This window comes from Chamaea fasciata, unplaced genomic scaffold (assembly GCF_029207755.1).
Source record: "Chamaea fasciata isolate MVZ Bird 193981 ecotype frontalis unplaced genomic scaffold, bChaFas1.0.hap1 SCAF_21, whole genome shotgun sequence".
Classification (NCBI taxonomy): domain Eukaryota; kingdom Metazoa; phylum Chordata; class Aves; order Passeriformes; family Sylviidae; genus Chamaea; species Chamaea fasciata.
Window position 1 is genome coordinate 790,679 of NW_027094106.1, and position 17,960 is coordinate 808,638.

The window sequence follows — 17,960 nt, forward strand, 5'->3', positions numbered from 1 at the left end:
CTAAAATTCTCCTGAATATATGTAGCGTCTATTGCATTTGAGGAAACTGTATAGAGGTTAAGGGGATCCCTCTAGCTGGTTTGGGTAAAACTGGGAACTCTGGGCAAGTGCTTTTGGCTCTTCTCTTTCGTAAGTCTCAGTGATCCTGCTGGAGGGGTGAAGGGCATCCCTTAAGCCTTTGTTCTGGTAATTTGAGTAACAACCAGTATGAGTTTCCAGCCTCTCGGAAATACTTAGATTGTGTGCTCTCAACTGATAGCTGCAAAAACAAGATCCAAGCTGCAGATGACAGTAGGAGGGTGTCAGCTGTGTTTCTTAGTCAATAAGTATCACAAACGAGCCTTTTTGGAGTGCCTGATTATTCCATATGAAATAGATATTCCCAGACACCACGTAGGTGCATTCCTGGCCGTACCATGGCTTACTGTGCCCTGGATGTTCTGAACCAACCTGAAACATCTCAGTGGTTCCAAGTCAAACTTCACTTGCATCATAGAATTCTGTGAAAGTATTTCCAATTGAATCCATGTTTCAGTCTGCCCTTGAATCAGTGTGACATCTAATGTGTGTAAGCCAGGGTTGTGTTCAGCAGAGGGTTCTGTGCAGGTGATTTCTCCTTTGGACTGGAGCTTTCTCATTCCAGAAAGCTGCATTTGTTGGGTTTGTGTAAAACTAAAGCCAGTATGATCACTGGATGTTTCACAAGCACTTTTTCCTTTCTGGTACTTGAGAGCACAAGTATTTTCTGCTTTTCCTTGTAACAGAGCTGCCCTATCAAGAAAAAACTCAAGAATTTCCCTCTGACTGTACATACAGCACAGTGTGGAATGCTAGCTTGGAGCTCAGCTGACACACCTGAGGAGATGAAGGCTTCTTGATTAAATTTTAGTGCCTTGTCTTTACCCAGAAGCTGTTATCTGCAAAGCCTGGGCAATAGCTAATGATGTGAGGCTGTGGGTACTGTGTGATTATTTTGTGTATGCTCATTCCATATTCACTCTGTAGGAATCTGTGACATTCCAGATTTAGATGTCTCAATGGATACGTGGAGCTACTTCCATACTTGCCTGGTGTCCATATGGCTGCACAGATTTTACATCTATTCTGCTGTTGCTTTTGGGATCAGCCTTTGGATTGTCATTCAGTTCACCACCACCAGAACCAACAGGAAGGTAACTGAGCCTGTCAGCCCTTCTCCCTGAGAAGACCCCAAAAACCTGGGTGGAAGTGAGTAGTTACTGGATAAAGGCACCTGCCATGGGCCTGCTGAGGGTATTGCAAATCTCAGATACAGTTTGTTTATCTGGTTATGATCCTCAGCCTGGATTTTTTGTGTCTGTGGGTCACTAAATGCTCTTGTTGCTCTGACATTGGGACAGAGCTCAGCAGGACACTCGTCACAGTGTTCCTGGGAGAATGTGTCTTCCTGAGTCACTCTGTCACACACCACTCTACTTGTGCCCAATGTTTGCACCTTCATGTTTTCATGGTGCTAATGACAGGGTTGGGTTGGTTTTGGGATGGGAGGGAATTAGCCCATTCAGGAATTGGAAACCTCTTGGTGCAGGTGAGTAAAGGTCTGCTGCAGGACTTGGGAGCTTCAGCTGGGTCCTGTTACCTCCCAGACAGGTGGGTATTGTAGCATGGCCTAGGTCAGGAAAACAGGTCCTGCTGTGTTTGTCTGGGTGTGAGAGCTACCAAAAAGCTTTGACTGTTGCTGACAGTGGCCCCAAGATTTGAATTTGAAATGCTCTTGCTTTGACAGCTCTTGGAGAAGGAACTGCATGTGACACAGCTCTTGTTTCATAGGGTGAGAAATCCCATGGGAATCCCTCTTCCCCCGAGGGAACAGCAGACAAGCTGGGAAATGGATGTGCCCTTCCTCAAGCACAGGAAGTCCATGTTGCTGGAGTGAAGATTTTCTATGGCTCTCAGACTGGCACAGCAAAGGTATCTGTACTTTTATTGCACATTTGTGAAATTGCTTTGAAATATTGTTGGGATCTGAGGACGTCACTTGCCTTAAAACACTGCCCTGGGTGCGGATCTGGGGTTTCATCAGCATATTCATTAGCTTGTTACAGTCATTGCCCAACATGCAAGAGGAGTGAAAAATTAAATGAAAATAACAATTTTCCTCCTCCCTTTAAGCAAGGTGTGCAGTAGAGATTGATTATAAAGCTAAAAGTTCACTCTTTGCACCATTATTTTAATTTTCTAGGAAGGCTTCGTAGAGGGAAGTGCGGTTTTTGGTGCTTTCTCAAGAAGAAATGTAATTTATGTGTGTAACTGTGAAGTGATTAGTCATTATAACGTTGTAACTCTCAGCCAGTATACTCCATTTTAGTTTTAATGTGAGGAATTGCAGTGCCAGTGTCCAGGCTTCCTGTGTCATTATTCTTCCTGTGCTGGGAGAAGTCTTGTGGCTGAGCACAACAGGGCTTATGTGGCTTGAAGTAATTGATAACTTCCTATGTTTCTTTGTTCAGAGATTTGCCAAAACTCTGGCTGAAGCTGTTACTTCCCTTAATTTGCCTGTGGAAGTTATTAACATGGGAGACTATGATCCAGAAGATGGTTTAGTAGAGGAGGTGGGTATGGCATAAACACCAGTAGTAAGTACAAGTTTTTTTCTGGGGTTGTCAAGGCAGTTTCCCTCTTGTATTTCTCTCCTGTTGTTCTGGAAATCCCCAAATCTTTGTGTTGAATTGCTTCCCTACCTGTGCAAATGTAGTCCATCAGCCCTCAGCAGAAAATATATACATTTTGAGAATTTCAAAGCACCAGTTGGATGTTTTGCTGTGACAGTGACTCCGTATGAGCCAGTTCTGTAGCTCAGGGGTGAGCTGGGTGAGAGTGGCTGCCCCAGGTGCCCAGAACCAGAACAGGAAGGTGGTGATGCCTCTGCAGCCCTCGCAGGCTTTTAAGTTAGAAACTGCTTGTGAGGTGTATTTATGTGGAGTAATCCTTGATGGGTTTTTCTTCTGTGAATATTGATATTGCTACTTGAGAGTTTTAATTAGTCATAACAAAAAGTTTTGGTGGGAACTGCGTGCTGGGAATTCCTTTGGGTTTCAGTATGAATTGCCAGCATTTGATACTGCCCATAACACACCTGTAAATGTGAGGTTGAGGAGTTTGAAATATTTATCCATGGGGCACTTCCCTGCTGAAGGAGTTGGGTCAAGAAGCTGCTGATGGGCCTGGATGTCCAGTTTTGTTCTGTCACTATGTCCCTGTTCGGCTTGACCTCCCTCTGCTAATTTAAGGTGCTGTGCAGATTGTTCAGCACCCTTGGGATTGTCACCTGCACCACCCCACCCCAACAGGAGACAGCCTTATCTTTTGATTTCTCCCAGCTGCCTGGGTGTGGTAACTCTTTCCTTTAAAAGAAAGTTCTGGAAAATGCAGTGATTTTTTTTTTCCTCTTTCTCTTGTCCTGTTTATGTGACCAGACAAGCAGCAGGAGCATCTGTGTGTTCCTGGTGGCCACCTACACCGAGGGGCAGCCCCCGGAGAGCGCAGCCTGGTTCTGCAAGTGGCTGGAAGAGGCAGCCAATGATTTCCGTGTTGGGAAAAGCTTCCTGCAGGGCCTGAGATATGCCGTGTTCGGCCTGGGAAACTCGGCCTATGTGGATCACTACAACACAGTGAGTGTCCCTCGAGCTCCCTGCTTGGCTCCTGCTCCTTGAGAGCCACAGCTGCATGAAGTGCTTCAAACCTGAATGAAGCTGGTGGTGTGTGGGGGGGATTGCAGCTGTTGTGCTGACTGGATGAGGCACTGGGTTCAGGGTGTGGGCAGAGTCTCAGAGCCATTGTGCTTGGAAAAAACCTCCAAGATCACTGAACCTACCCTGTGCCTGATCCCCACCTTGTCCCCAGCCCAGAGTGCTGAGTGCCACGATCAGGCCTTCCCTGAGCACTTCTGGGGATGGGGACTCCAGACCTCCCTGGGCAGCCCCTTCCAGTGCCTGGCCACCCTTTCCATGGGTGGAGGAATTTTCCTCAATATCCACCCTGAGCTTCCCCTGGCCCAGCCTGAGGCCGTTCCTTCTCCTCCTGTCCCTGTTCCCTGGGAGCAGAGCCCGACCCCCCCCGGCTGTCCCCTCCTGTCAGGGAGTTGTGCAGAGCCACAAGGTCCCCCCTGAGCCTCCTTTTCTCCAGGCTCAGCCCCTTTCCCAGCTCCCTCAGCTGCTCCTGGGGCTCCAGCCCCTTCCCAGCTCTGTTCCCTTCCTTGGTCACGTTCCAGCCCCTCAATGTCTTTCTTGGGGTGAGGGGCCCAAAACTGCCCCCAGGATTAGAGCTGCCTCAGCAGTGCCAGTGCAGAGGGACAGTCACTGCCCTGGTCTTGCTGCCACACCGTTGCTGGTACAGGCCAGTGCCATTGGCCTTCTTGGCCACCTGGGCAGTTCAGCTTTGAAGAAATTGGATTTCAAATGGGAAATGAGTCCCACAGGCATTGGAAAGTGTGGTGACGCATTTGGTAAATCCTTACTGAGTTCATTTCTCACCTTGGAAAGTTTTCTGCAATCACCTGAGGGCACAGCACTGTAAGCTGTTGCTGCCTTTTAAACTTGACTCCTGTTTGTGATGTGGGTTTTAGCTTTATTCCCTGATGTGAACTGTGGCAGTGTCTCTGCCTGGCTCTCACGTCACCCAGAAAAACGGCATCTCTTGTCACAAGTTGTGTTCAGAGCTGGGGCCGTGTGTCACTTGTGACCTTTCTGACCAACAAGCACCAGACAGAGCAGTCTGTTCCCAGAGCCCAGGGATGGCAGAGGGATTTTCTAACGGAGTCTGGGGGAGTGTGGTGCTGTTCAGGCTGCCTTGTGTCTGTGCTGAGCCAGCACGTGAGAGGGACTCCCCAGGTCTCTGCCATGCAGCTCCCTGGCTCTTCCCAGGGCTGATCCTTGCTTTTCTGGTTGGCTGCTTGCACTTGGCCCTGGTTTAATTTCCTTTCCAACCTTTCCTCCTGCCCTAGGTTGGAAGGAGGATGGACAGATGGCTGTGGATGCTCAGTGCCAGCAGGATCATGACTCGGGCTGAGGGGGACTGCAATGTGACCCAGAGCAAGCATGGCAGCATCGAGGCTGACTTTGAGGCCTGGAAAACCAAATTCCTGACTCGGCTCCAGGTGCTCTGCAAAGGTGAAAAGAAGCCCTGCAGTGGGAAGTGCAAGAAAGGGAAGTGCAAATCTTCAGGAAAGCAGAGCAAGGAAAGCTCAGACCATGAACATGGGACATCAGAACATGAGAATACTGAGGTACATCCGAAATCCTTGAGGCCTTATTTTATTTAGACTGTTTGACTTCTCCCCTTCCTCCTGCAGACCAGAGGGCTGCTGTGGGAGCCTGATACTTGTTTTGGAGCAGGGGGAGAAGAGAGCTGAGATCCCGTGGCAATAACAAGTAGAATGAGCCATCCGAAAGAAAGACTAAAGAATTAGTGATGGACCCAGGCCCGAGGGCATTTGTGTGATGAGGGAGTCTTGCTCCTGGCTGGGTCCGATGCTCCAGGGAGCCAGGCTGAGTTCTCAGCAGAGCCTTTGCCTTGTCCCAAGGCCAAGGGGACCTCTCTTCGGTTCCCTGTGAGTCATTAACCTGCTTCCACTTCAACCCGGTGAAGCTCACCTGTCTGCCTGCATTTCAGGGTTTTCCAGAGGCAGCTGGTGTGTGTTACCTGAGCAAGCCCTGGATGTCCTTTGTGTGTCTGTCTGTAATCATTTCTCTCTTCCAGAGTGTTCATTGATTGCAGATTTTGACTAAGAAATCCTCCCTATTGCTCTCCAGTGAAAGACCCAGAGCTGCTATGGCACTTTAATCTTCCCTCGAGCCATTTACTGTGGTTTGGAAGTTATTGCTGGGTTGAATTTTATAGGAAAATAAGTGGTTCTTCTGGCCGGGTTTGGGAGTGCTGGCTGCTGCAGAGCAGGAGGAGTAAATCTTGCTGGCAGAAAGACACTTGGGTTTAAAGGGGTTCAGGGTTCCATATTCATCCTGCAGGTTTTTTTGGTCGGCTATGGCCTGTTTTCAGTGGTCTTTACTGATGAGGAGAGCTCATTTCACTGGTTAGCTTAATCTTACATTTAACAGTGAGATAAATTCTTAATTTTTTTTCTCTGGTCTCTCCCACAGGCAGAGGAATTGTTTGAAACCAGTAGTGAGGAGGAAGCTGGAGGCACAGATTCTGTCATCGATGTTGAAGATCTTGGCAATATCATGGGCCACATGAGGAAAGCAAAGGTACTGCTGTTAGGGGGGTATGGAATGGTCAGGCCTTGGTCACTGAGCAGCTGGATTGATTAAAATGTAACTGGCTGGATTTGAATCTGTAGGGTTTGGTTAGAGGGAGAGTAAAATATGAACTATTGAAGAACCTGTCCCTAAAAAGAACATCTTTGGAGTGTGTTGGGGCTGTCACACGGCCCCAGTTCCTCTCCATCCCAGGCTCTTGCTGGCTGTGTTCCCAGTGGTTCTGTTGGTGTCCCTTTCCTGTGCTCAGTCTGAGCTGGGATGTGTCACGCTCACCTCACTCACACAAAGGACCAGGGACAGGGAGCAGCTGCAGGGCCTTGCTGTGCTCCCTGCTCTTTGTTGGCCGAGCACTTGTTGGTCAGGGTGGGTAGGGGTGGCCTGTGATGTGCTCTGAGCCCATCTGCTGACCCCCTTCACTCAGTGACCTTTGCATTGTGCTGTCATTGCTTGTGCACACTTGGGCTGCTGTCCATGCCCTTCTCACCAAACTGACCTCTCTGTAATTACACCTTCCTTACCCTGGCTGTGTCTGCACTGCGGGGCTTCTCACAGCTCTCTCCCAGAATGGGGCCCTGCCACAGGGTGCCCAGAGAAGCTGTGACTGCCCCTTGGATCCCTGGCAGTGCCCAAGGCCAGGTTGGACGTGGCCTGGAGCAGCCTGGGATAGTGGAAGGTGTCCTTGCCTGTGGAATGAGATGATCTCTGAGGTCCCTACCAATCCAAACTGCTCTGTGACTCTGAAAATACAGCAGTGTCCTCGGTGTCTGTGCTGAGGTGGCACTGCTGGCCTCGGGAGGGTGTGTGCTTGGAGGGCAGGAGCTCATAAGGGGAGCATGGGGATCTCTGTTCCTCCCCTTAGGGAGGGGAAGGAGGTAAATCAGACACTGCTGTTTGTAACCAGCTCTGTGAGGAGAGGAGCTCCAGTGATGGGGCAAGGCCGGCTGCTGTGGGAGGGCTGTCCTGGGGCTGCGGTTGGCCTGTGCCCTGCAGCTCGTGAGGGAGGGCTGGGTTACCTTCTGGCTTCCCTTTGGAGGGAGAAAGGGGAACATTGTTCCTGTCTGCTCTCTCCCACGCTCACCGCTAGAGGTCAGCGGCCAAAAGGAAACGGCGGGTGCTGCAGCAGCTCCTGGGCGGTGCTCCAGCCCTGCCGGGGCAGTGGTGGCAGCCAGCAGTCGTGTGAAGAACTGGGCATTGAGCTTTCCGTGACTGACGGAATATAGCAACATCATGATCGAGGAGCAGTGTAATCCAGGAAAGCCACATATCACAGGCCAGTTTACAAATAAAAAGTGAGCACAGCAATAAAATACTCCTGCCGTTCACTGGAAGAAGTCAGTGCTGAGGTCAGCGTGGTGTGTGTTTGCACACAGGCAGGGGAAGTTCACTGCTGTCTGTGCCTTGGCTGAGGCAGGATCCAAACGGCTTTCTCCTCAGCCTTCCTGGTGCTCCGCTGGAGCAGGGAGAGGCCTGGGTGTTGGATGTGCTTGTGTTCTACTGTGACTGTGCAGATCAGGTTGCGGTGGCTGTGACCCAAGTGCCACCCTGATCTGAGGGGCAAATGCTGTCTGAGCACAGACACTCACTCACCTGGAGCTGGAACCTGCAGGTGTTGTTCCTTTGAGCCTTTTCCTTGGAGGAGCTAGCTGGCAGAGCTGTTCTGCTGTGAGAGTTTAACACTGCCCTCCTGCAGAGGATGAAATCCTGAGGGAGCAGGTGTTGGTGTGGGCCTGAGAGCTCACTCTGAGTGAGCATAAGGGCACCTCTGTTGAAGTCCTGTCCGCTTTGTAGGCTCTGAGTCTGCACTGAGAGGTCTCCTGTGCCAGGAAGTTTTCCCTTTGGCCATTTTAGCCATTTTCCCTCTGTGGGAATGCTGAACTGTGTAAAATGGGTGTGACTGTTGTTTTACCCTGAGCTAGCCTGTTGTCTTGCAGGACTTCTTGCCCGCACAGCCACGTGCTCTGGGCTTTGGGATCTGATCTGGTCGCACACAGATGAGCAGGCCTGAGAGAAACTTGAGTATCTTCAGGGTTATACCACAGAAAGTTCTTCCTTCTCAGAGTTCCTTGGGCCTGGAATATGCCTGACACTTTCCAGCAGGAGTTCTAAGGGCTCTCTTAGTGTTGGGTATTCACCCCTCTGCCTATGGGATGTGGAACAGCGAGTTTTGCCTTATGCATGGTAGTTAATTTGAAAATGGATTGGCTCTTGTGAGACTCGCTAGCAGGTAAGGCAGCTGCTCAGGCACAGATAGTCAGAATTCCTTATTGTCTTGCCTTTTCTGGGATGGCAGTGAGGCTGTGGAGGTAATGGGATCTAATAAATGCTTGCTCACTTCTCTGTTTGTGATCTTAATTAAATTTTCATTTGTCTTTTGTTGTTTGCCTTGATGGAAGTCAAGGCTGAGGTTTGTCTTACAGCTTTCCCCCCCATATTCTGCAGGTTTGTAAAGTACTGTCAAAGGGCTTGAGGCAGGTACTGGATTCCTGCAGCCACTTGGACCAGTCAGATGGATTCAAGAGTTCCAGGGGAATGCCAGAACCTCTTTGCTGGGTTGAATTATAGCTATTACAGACTGAGTTAGAGAAGAGACGGATTTTTAAAGAGCTCCTAAGTGTGAGGTTACACAATTCATGGTGATGGTGCTTTCTGCACAGAGTCTGAGCCCAAACTGACACAAGGTTGGGTAGATACTGGATATATATTTAACTATATTAACTGGTAGCTGATCTAACAGCAAATTCCACATGAGTTTACCAAATCTCAAAATATGTGCTGATGGTTTTTAATGCATTTAAGCACGAGGTGGACTTTGGAGTTTTGCAGTTGTGGTACACTTTGCCTGTCCTGTCAAGTTCCTCCCCGATGTGGATTTGTAAGGGAAAGTGAACTCTGATGGTGTTTGTGGCCTGCAAGGTGCCATTAACCACAGGGACACCAGTTCTTAATGTGGATTATCTCTCTCAGCTGAGAGATCAGCTGAAAGATGACAGATCTGTAGATGACAGATCCATCTACACTCATTCCCAGGGAATGGAGTGACTTTATTAACCTTCACATTTATAAACTTCAGGCATGAGTAATAGCAATAATAATATCTTCGCTCCTTGTTTGGTGGGTTTGGAAGCAATCAAATGAGCGTATTTTGTTGACAGAATTTTAAGATTGATGCTTATGTTTTCTACAACAAGCAGTGTAATGATGCTGACAGACTCATTTGCAATGTAAAGAGAGAGAGGGGAGTGATTGGGAACACAGCGAGAGTTTCCAGGAACCAAATGCTGCCCCAGAGTGTTTGTTTGTGTCCCTCTGTATCCCTGGGCCCCTTTGGCACTGCTCCCTGAAAAGTCACCCTGGGTTAGCCATGTAAATCCCACTCCTTCCACCATTTCCTGGGAGCCCTTCGAGCCTGGGACTGCTGTGGAAACCCAAACCTTGCAGGCTCCGTGTTAAGGAACTCTTAAGGAAGCTGGGTTTGCTTGGAGTGGGGCAGTAGGCAATGAGATATTTAAGGCCTAAGGTTTACAGACCAAGGGTCATGTACAACTTCGTGCTACAGCTAGGAATTTTTAAAGGAGGAGAGAATAGTCAGTGACCTGTTAATCAAATGGAACAAAATTGGGGTATGTAACTTTCAGTTAAAACTGATGTGGACAGCTCCAAGAACTTCAGCCTTTAGTGCTGAATGGGTTTTAATGGGTGAAGGATTCCTTCATGAAAAATGTGCCTTTATCTGCAGCAGCTGCTCTGGGCTAGATTCTGACCTGTGCTGCTCTGGCTCAGAATTCAGTGTAAGCCTACATTTTAAAATGAGCTTTAAGAAATTTAATTTAACTTCTTGGGGACTGCTTCTGTCATTAACAGCAGGATTTGCCATTTGTCACTCTTCTATCCTGGGTTCAAATCTCGTTTCTCTAAACCCTGGGTAATGGAAAGGATTACAATTGCTGAACAAAATTACAAGAGATCTTGAGGCTATACCCCCAAAATACCTTTAATGTAACCTCTGTTACAGGTTACATGTGTTGTGGAAGTGACCTCCTTCGTAAAGGCTTTTAAGAGCTCTGAGTGTTTATTTACAGCATTTTCCTGACCTCATCCTTTGGTGGAGATGGTCAGGACTGACCCTAAAGCAGCACAGCCCTCCTGCTCACCATTTTTCACCAACTTTGTGCTGCATTTCTCAGGTGGTTTTCTTTTTGTTGTGCATTTTTTAAGTTTCCTGCCTGTCTAATGATGGATTTGAGCAGACTTTCCCAAATTCTACAAATCAATGCAGCAGAGCCCCTCTGCTCTGGAGCCAGGCTGGGAGAGCTGAGGGTGGTCACATGGAGAGGAGAAGGCTCCAGGAAGAGCTCAGAGCTCCTTCCAGGGCCTAAAGGGGCTCCAGGAGAGCTGGAGAGGGGCTGGGGACAAGGGATGGAGGGACAGGACACAGGGAATGGCTTCCCACAGCCAGGGGGCAGGGATGGATGGGAGATTGGGCAGGAATTGTTCCCTGGGAGGGTGGGCAGGCCCTGGCTCAGGGTGCCCAGAGCAGCTGTGGCTGCCCCTGGATCCCTGGCAGTGCCCAAGGCCAGGCTGGACACTGGGGCTTGGAGCAGCCTGGGACAGTGGGAGGTGTCCCTGCCCATGGCAGGGGTGGCACTGGATGGGTTTTAAGGTCCCTTCCAGCCCTTCCAGGATTCTGTGGTTTTTTTGACCACTTGAAAAATTGCTGTTGAAATGAAATGTTCTTTTTGTCCTGAACTCCATGGAAAAGAAGGAAATGGAGTGGGGAATTCTCTACAGAGCCATTTAAAAAAGAATCTGCAAAAGGTGGCAAGAGTGTGGAAGGATGTATGCTGCCTGCTCTGCGTGTGAGAGAGCAGAGGAGACTAAATGGAAAATATTACTGGTTTAGATTTGGGCATTTTGGACACTTGTTAAACTGTGTTAACTGAGTTTCAGTTGGGATTTTTGTAGCACAGGAGAAATAAATAATATGTGAAAATATGGCTCGGTTTTCAAGTATAAGTAGTCCCTTTTGGGTGGACACAGACACATTGTTAGTTTTGACTCCTTTGGTGCCCTTGAAAATCAATCTTCTTCCTGGCTTGTCCAAGGAAGTCTCCCAAATAAAACAAACTCTGGCAGGGTCCCTCAGCAGTGTGTGAGTTGGAGCTGTTGCTTCAGCAGCACCTTGTAAAAGCTGCCCTACAGCAGAGCAGTGCTGCTGGAGCTCAGTGCAGCACTCTGAACAGCAGATGCATTGGAAAGTTGTGACCTGGGAGGTTTCTTGTCCTTGAGGATTTGGGCTGATGTTGAACCTACAAGAAAATGACGTTGGTGGGATCATTTTTGCCTCTGAATTTCATGGAAGATGCTCAGTGCCCTTTCAGGCTGATGCACTTGGATGGCAGCATAAGCTCCTGTCACTGCTTGTCTGCAGGAGTTTGGGATTTAAAATGCTGCTGTAAATGTCCAGAAATCTCAGCACTGACTTTTCAGAAAAAGGAAGTGGAAAATTCCCTCTGTGAGGATGGAGCTGCAGGTCTGTTTTTCTGTTTATGTGGGAGCTGGGAGCTGCTGCTTCAGGATAACACCAGGGACCTTCTGTTATCCTACAATGTAGGGAGGGAGATCAGGGTTTCACCTTCTTATTTAAAATTCACGGGGGTTTTTACATTGGGAGAAAAAAGTCCTGTTTCTGAATTTGGGGTTTTTATGGTATCAGTCAGAACTTCTCAGAGACTTTCCCCGATTTGAAGGGAACCTACAAGGAGGATGGAGTGCCAGGACACAGGGAATGGCTTCCCACTGCCAGGGGGCAGGATTAGATGGGATATTGGGCAGGAATTGTTCCCTGGGAGGGAGGGCAGGCCCTGGCACAGGGTGCCCAGAGCAGCTGTGGCTGCCCCTGGATCCCTGGCAGTGCCCAAGGCCAGGCTGGACCCTGGGGCTTGGAGCAGCCTGGGACAGTGGAAGGTGTCCCTGCCCATGGCAGGGGGTGAGCTTTAGGGTCCCTCCCAATTCATTCTATGATTCTGTGACTTTAGGGCCACTTCTTGAGAGCACCTGCCCCAATTTTCCCTTCTGCCCCGGGCAGCTGATGTTTCAGTCATGGCCAGGTGCTGCCATTGCGCCTTTCCCATCCCAACTCCTTGTGCTGCTCTCAACTGTTTGTGCTTCACTGGGCCGTGCTGGGGTGGGTGTGTAGCCTGTGATTATGTAGACTCTGACAGCTGTTTTTAATAAGATTTTCCGTCTGTTGGGCTGTTTGCTGGTTCACAGCTTGCTCACTCTGAGTTCTCAGTTCTCCTCTCTGCTGCAGGAGCTCCAGGCCGTCTCTGCTGGTGACTGACAGCAGCGAGGGCTGGGGTGCTGTGGGATTGACAGGGTGTTCATCCCTGGGCTCAGCAAGTTGCAGCTCTGTCTCTGTCTGTCACAGCTGAATTGTGACAGCCACAGCTGTGTTCCTGCAGGAGGACAGTCCCCACAGTGCACCCTCTGCTTGTGTTCAGAGGTGTCTTTGTGGAGTCCCCTGTCCCCTTTTCCCCATGTGTTTCAGCCTTCTGGGAAGGTTGTTTTGTAGGGAAGGGAGTGCCATTCCTGTGGGCAGCCTGATGTCCTATCAGCTCCCCAAATCCTCATGTGGTTGCTGTCAAGAGATGCCCCTGCCGCATGAGGCTGAGTGAGGGGAGAAGCTGCCAGCATTGCTGGCTGTCTTGCTGCCCGTGGGGCATTGTTTCCAGAGCTCTGCTCCTCCGTGAACTTTAACTCTCGTTCATGTAATTCATGAACTTTAATAGTTCATTCCACAGCCTCTGGGGAAGTGTTGCTAATCCTTCTTGCTGCCAGGCAGCTTTTCCTGACAGCCTGGCCAGTGTTTCCTCAGTACTGTTCTGTTAGTGCTGGCTCCAGCCCTGGTGTGTTTCTGTTTGCTTAATGCTTGTGCTTTTCATTTGGGAAAAGGTCCTGGAGCTTGTAGATGGATGGGGCTGTAAATCATGGCAAGGCCAGGGGTTCCCTTTGTCTGACCACTGGGAGGTTAAACAGGAAAGTTGAGTCATAATTGGGTGTAATTTCTTTTCTGAGAGTAAAAGCTTTTGGGGGAGCTTTTTTCCCCCTGCCATGGCACATTAGTAAATAGAGCCACGAGGGTAAAAGTGCTGAATTAATTTAGGGAATCACAGAATGGTTTGGGTTTGAAGGGACCTTAAAGCTCATCTTGTTCCATGGGCAGGGACACCTTTCACTATCCCAGGCTGCTCCAAGCCCGTCCAGCCTGGCCCTGGACACTGCCAGGGATCCAGGGGCAGCCACAGCTTCTCTGGGCACCCTGTGCCAGGGCCTGCCCACCCTCACAGGAAAGAGTTTCTCCTTAATATCTAACCCTAAGTTCCCCTCTGTCAGGTTGAACCTGTTATTTCTTATCCTGTCACTCCAGTTCCTGTTGCAGGGTCCCTTTCTGGCTTCCCTGTAGCCCCTCCAGACCCTGGGAAGTGCTGGGAGGTTTCCACACAACCTCCTCTTCCCTAAGCTGAGCAGCCCCAGCTTTCTCAGCCTTTGTGTGGAGATTCGCTGCCTTTTTTATTTTTCTCCCCCCTGCATGATCAGTTTGAAGAGTGTTTGATGGATAAAGTAGGAAACACAGGGATGTCACCTGGACATCCTGGAGAGAGCACTTGAGAGAGGATGACAAGTGGCAGTAGTACATCCTGGTGTTCACCTTTGGGGGTGGCTGGGGCTGGGTTTGGAAGGCGGGTTTAGAGGAAGGCCTTTGAAACACTAGCACTGGGATTTGTCCTGGGGCAGGGAATGCTGAGACCCTCACTTGTGTCAGGAGCTCTTGGTCCATGGAAGCTGTGTGTTTTCCTTGCCTTGGGAATGTGCTGCCTCTGCCTGTTGTGCTGCCTGTATGAGAGGGAAAGGGAAGGGATTCCTTTTCCCCTCAGCTGCAGAGAAGAGGATCATACCTGAGGTTCTGCCTTTATTGACAACCACACCCCTCCAGCCTGCAGCAGAGCTGTGCTGAGCCTTCCAAGGAACTGGGGTGTATCCAGAGGTTTCCCTCATCTCTGGGCCCACTCCTTTGTGAGCTGCACCTCCAGTTTTTGGCAGTGAAAGGCCTGAAAAGCTGGCTCTTGTCACTGCCTGCTTGATTTGTTATGGAAAGACAGTGATTTGCCTTGGATTTACTGCAGGGCTTTCTACCGAATAACCACAACTGGAGAAGTTTGCTCTGTGCAAATTTAACTTTTTTCCCCTCCTCTCCAACCCTCAATAACAGATCTGAAAGGTTTATTAAGCAAATAAGTAAAAATCCCTGTGCAGTGAATTCCATTTCCCACTAGGAGGATGTGCAGCCAATACCCTGCCAAAGTGAACAGGTCAGGTATTGCAGGGCAGAGAAAAACAAAGCAGGGTTTTGTTTACAGGCTCTCACATCAGGGTGTGGGCAGGGAGAATTGTGATCCTCTCTGTGAGGGGAAAATGAACTGTATTTCTGCCCTGCCAGGAAGGAATTGGATGTTGTTCTGTTGAGTTGCTTTTCTCAGGTGTTGCAGTGACAGGGAGGTAGAAATGCAAATGTTTTCCATGCAGAAGGACTTTGTCTGTGTTTGGAGGCTCTCTTGGATGGGGTCTCTCATTTGTAATTAAATCAATAGCTGCATTTTTAATGTTGGGGTATGCTCCATAGTGGAGATTTAGTTCTTGTGGGAGGATTGACCTGGCCTGAGATGGTCGAGCACAGGCCTGTGGTGACCGTGGGAGGAAGGGAGGGATCCGCATTTAAATCCTGCTCAGGACTTCGAGGGGCTCCCAAATCACAGGAGCAGGGAATAATTTCGGTGGGAAAGGACCTTAAAGCTCTCCCAGTTCCACTCCCCTGCCATGGGCAAGGCCTCCTGCCTCCAGCCCAGTTCTCAGTGTGTGCTAAGGTACGGCCTTGCCTGGGGCCTGGGTTAAGTGATGGCTTGTGGCAGGACAAGCTCTTTATTTAACACTTGGAAGATGAAGTTTTTATCTATTTTCTCCTTCCTTCCTTATGCATGAGGCTTTCCCAGCAATATTAATATTTTACTGTCGAAGAGTCTTGCTGATAAATTAAGATCAAGGCTCAAGAAATGAGCTTTAAAACCCACAAAATGACAATTAATTATTAGATGTGGGCTTCCAGGGGAGTTTTGATGAGTTACAGAAGCCAATGAAGTTCTGCCTAAAGGCTCAGGAAGCTGAGTTGAAGGAAGTAGAAGGTGGATACAGCTTTCTCCTTCAGAAAGGACCGTGTTGTGGTACTGATTGTTGAAAAATACGTTTCTGAACTACATCCCTGAGACTGTGAGCACAGTTTTATCCAAAATGAGTGGGGAAGGTAATAATCTCTGTCCCTGAATGTTTTACTCTCCTATTTCCTTCTCAAGTGTTTATTAGGAGCTCTGTTTTGTACTTGAACCTCTGTGTGTGTGTGGGATTTAATATTTAAATTTATTTTTCTTTGGAGGCACCTTTTGTTTTCTGTGATGTTGCTCAGGTCAGAACCAGTCTGTTTATGTGCAGGAGCAGCCAGACTCCTCTCCCTGTTTGTGAAGAGCACTTTGGCGAGTCAGAAGTGCTGGTTTCCTTAGTGAAACTGACAGTTGGTGGGGAAACTCAAACTGGGAGCATTTCCATTAACTTTTCCATGGCTTTGGCACGAAAGAGGCTTGGATGTGAAATAGCCTCAGTGTTGTCAAGACAAAATGTCCTCTGCTGGTTTTTGTTTGTTGTTTATCCATAACTCCTTCAATAAAAGCCATAAAGGACTGACAGATTACAAGTTGCATGAAATATCTAAGTAATTATTTCCACTTTGATGCTTCTTTGTGCAGACATGAAACAATAAATACCCATAAAGTCTCAGCAGTGACACTCACAGCAGGGGAGTCACCACTTGTTACGTGCCAGGGTTTGCATCTCCTGCCTGTGACTTTATGCCAGTATCTGGAACTGCTGCCCGGGGCTTAGCTGTGTGTGGAAGTAGCTGGAAGCCAGACTTCCATGGGCTGCTGCTGGAGGGGGCTGTGGGGCAGGGGGAGCAGCCTTTTCCTGCAGGCCTTTGTTGTGGCTGAATTTTGGTGGTGCAAGTGGCTGCTGCTTCAGGGCTCCTCTGCTCTGTGAACTCCTGGGGGTTCTCCTTGACCTCTCCCAAGCACTGGCACTGCAGGCACACACTGGTTTGGTTATTGGGAGGTTATTGTGCGCTCATGAAACACTTGGGCTTAAAACCTGGAATCACTCTTGGATGAGATTTCACACCCCGGCTGTTAAAATATCCTTGGGAATTTTATTGCTGTGTCAGTGGGACAAATCTGGTGTGCTGGGGGGTGTTCCTTTTCCAGTTTACTGTCCTAAGTCACTGATGGGAAGAGGGATGAGATGCAGGATTACGGGGAAGCAGGAATTTCTGTGTGGCACTTGGCTCAGCTCAGTCCAGCAGGTGTGTGGCTGTGCCCCGGTGTTTGAGGTGATGCCTGGCTCTAACTGGCTGTAATTCCCTGTCTTCCAGCAGAGAGAGCAGGAGCTGGAGGAAGCAGCTGCTGGAGCTGGGAGGAAGGAGGAGGCTGAGAGGAGAGAGATGATCACCCCGGCCCTGAGGGAGGCACTCACAAAACAAGGTGGGGCACAGCTCAGAATCTTGGTGCTGGCTTGGAACAGAGCAGTGGGAGAGGAGCTCTGTGTGTGAAGGGGCTGCCCTGGGCCCTCATGGCAGGCCCAAAACACAGACAGGACACCTGGAATGGCTGGGGCTGGAAGGGCCTCTGGAGATCACCCAGACCAACAGCACCAAGGCAGGGTCCCCCAGAACAGGTGGCACAGGAGTGTGTCTGAGGGGGTTTGGGATGTGGCCGTAGAGGGAGACTCTGGGCCTGCCCTGGGCAGCTCTTCCAGAGCTCTGCCATTCTGTGGGAAGAGGTGCTTCCTCATGTGGAGGTGGAATTTTTTGTGGTTTAGTTCATGGCCGTTGCTCCTCATCCTGTCACTGGCACCATCCTCTGATACCCCTTGGGGATATTTTATGGATTGATGGGATCCTTCTCAGCCTGCCCTTCTCCAGACTGACCTGGCCCAGCTCCCACAGTCTCTCCTGACCAGGGAGATGCTCCAGACCCCATCCTTGTGGCCTCCACTGGACCCTCTCCAATAGCTCCTGGCCTTTCTTGAGCTGTGGAGCCCAGCACTGGACACTGCACTGCAGAGGTGCCTCACCTCACTCTGAGCAGAGGGGCAGGATCACTCCCTGACTTGCTGGGAATGCTCTTCCCGATGCCCCCAGGGTACTCTCCTGGCTCCTCATGTAGTGCCTGGAGCCCCCAGGGTTTGATGTACCTGCTGGGGCAGCTTGAGAGAGGTGCCAGTGGTCACATACTCTGCAGCTCACACGGTGTAGGTTTGTCACGGAATATCTGAAGATCAGCTTTGCATCTGTTTTGCATCTTATCCCCTTGCTTTTATCTCCGTTTCAGACTCTGATTTGTTGCTAAAACACTGTTTCCAGAAAAGGAAGTAGTTCAAACTAATTTTAACCATCCACTAGATGTTTAGATCAGCAGCTCTCCAATGAGAGCAGTTGGTGTGGATTTAATGTCTTTTTTTAAAACAAAGGACCAGCATTAAGAGAGCCAGTCTGAGCCCTGCAGTTCAAGGGCCTCAGCTGGGTGTGTCAGAGCCAGGAGGAGATGATGG

At 49.5% G+C, this 17,960-nt stretch overlaps 1 protein-coding gene across 5 annotated transcripts in view; it reads left to right on the forward strand.

Annotated features, from left to right (window-relative positions):
- LOC136299965 (S-adenosyl-L-methionine-dependent tRNA 4-demethylwyosine synthase TYW1-like) overlaps window positions 1-17,960 on the forward strand; it is a 94,631-nt gene that overhangs the window by 646 nt on the left and 76,025 nt on the right. For 3 of the 5 annotated variants that reach the window (XM_066202012.1, XM_066202011.1, XM_066202008.1), the window contains exons 2-8: window positions 1,006-1,172; window positions 1,810-1,950; window positions 2,490-2,591; window positions 3,456-3,650; window positions 4,982-5,263; window positions 6,135-6,242; window positions 16,783-16,891. In XM_066202012.1, coding sequence (XP_066058109.1) covers window positions 1,038-1,172; window positions 1,810-1,950; window positions 2,490-2,591; window positions 3,456-3,650; window positions 4,982-5,263; window positions 6,135-6,242; window positions 16,783-16,891 — 1,072 coding nt within the window. In that variant the 5' untranslated portion in view covers window positions 1,006-1,037. The remainder of the gene's footprint in view (window positions 1-1,005; window positions 1,173-1,809; window positions 1,951-2,489; window positions 2,592-3,455; window positions 3,651-4,981; window positions 5,264-6,134; window positions 6,243-16,782; window positions 16,892-17,960) is intronic. The other 2 variants (XM_066202009.1, XM_066202010.1) reach the window with 2 other exon arrangements.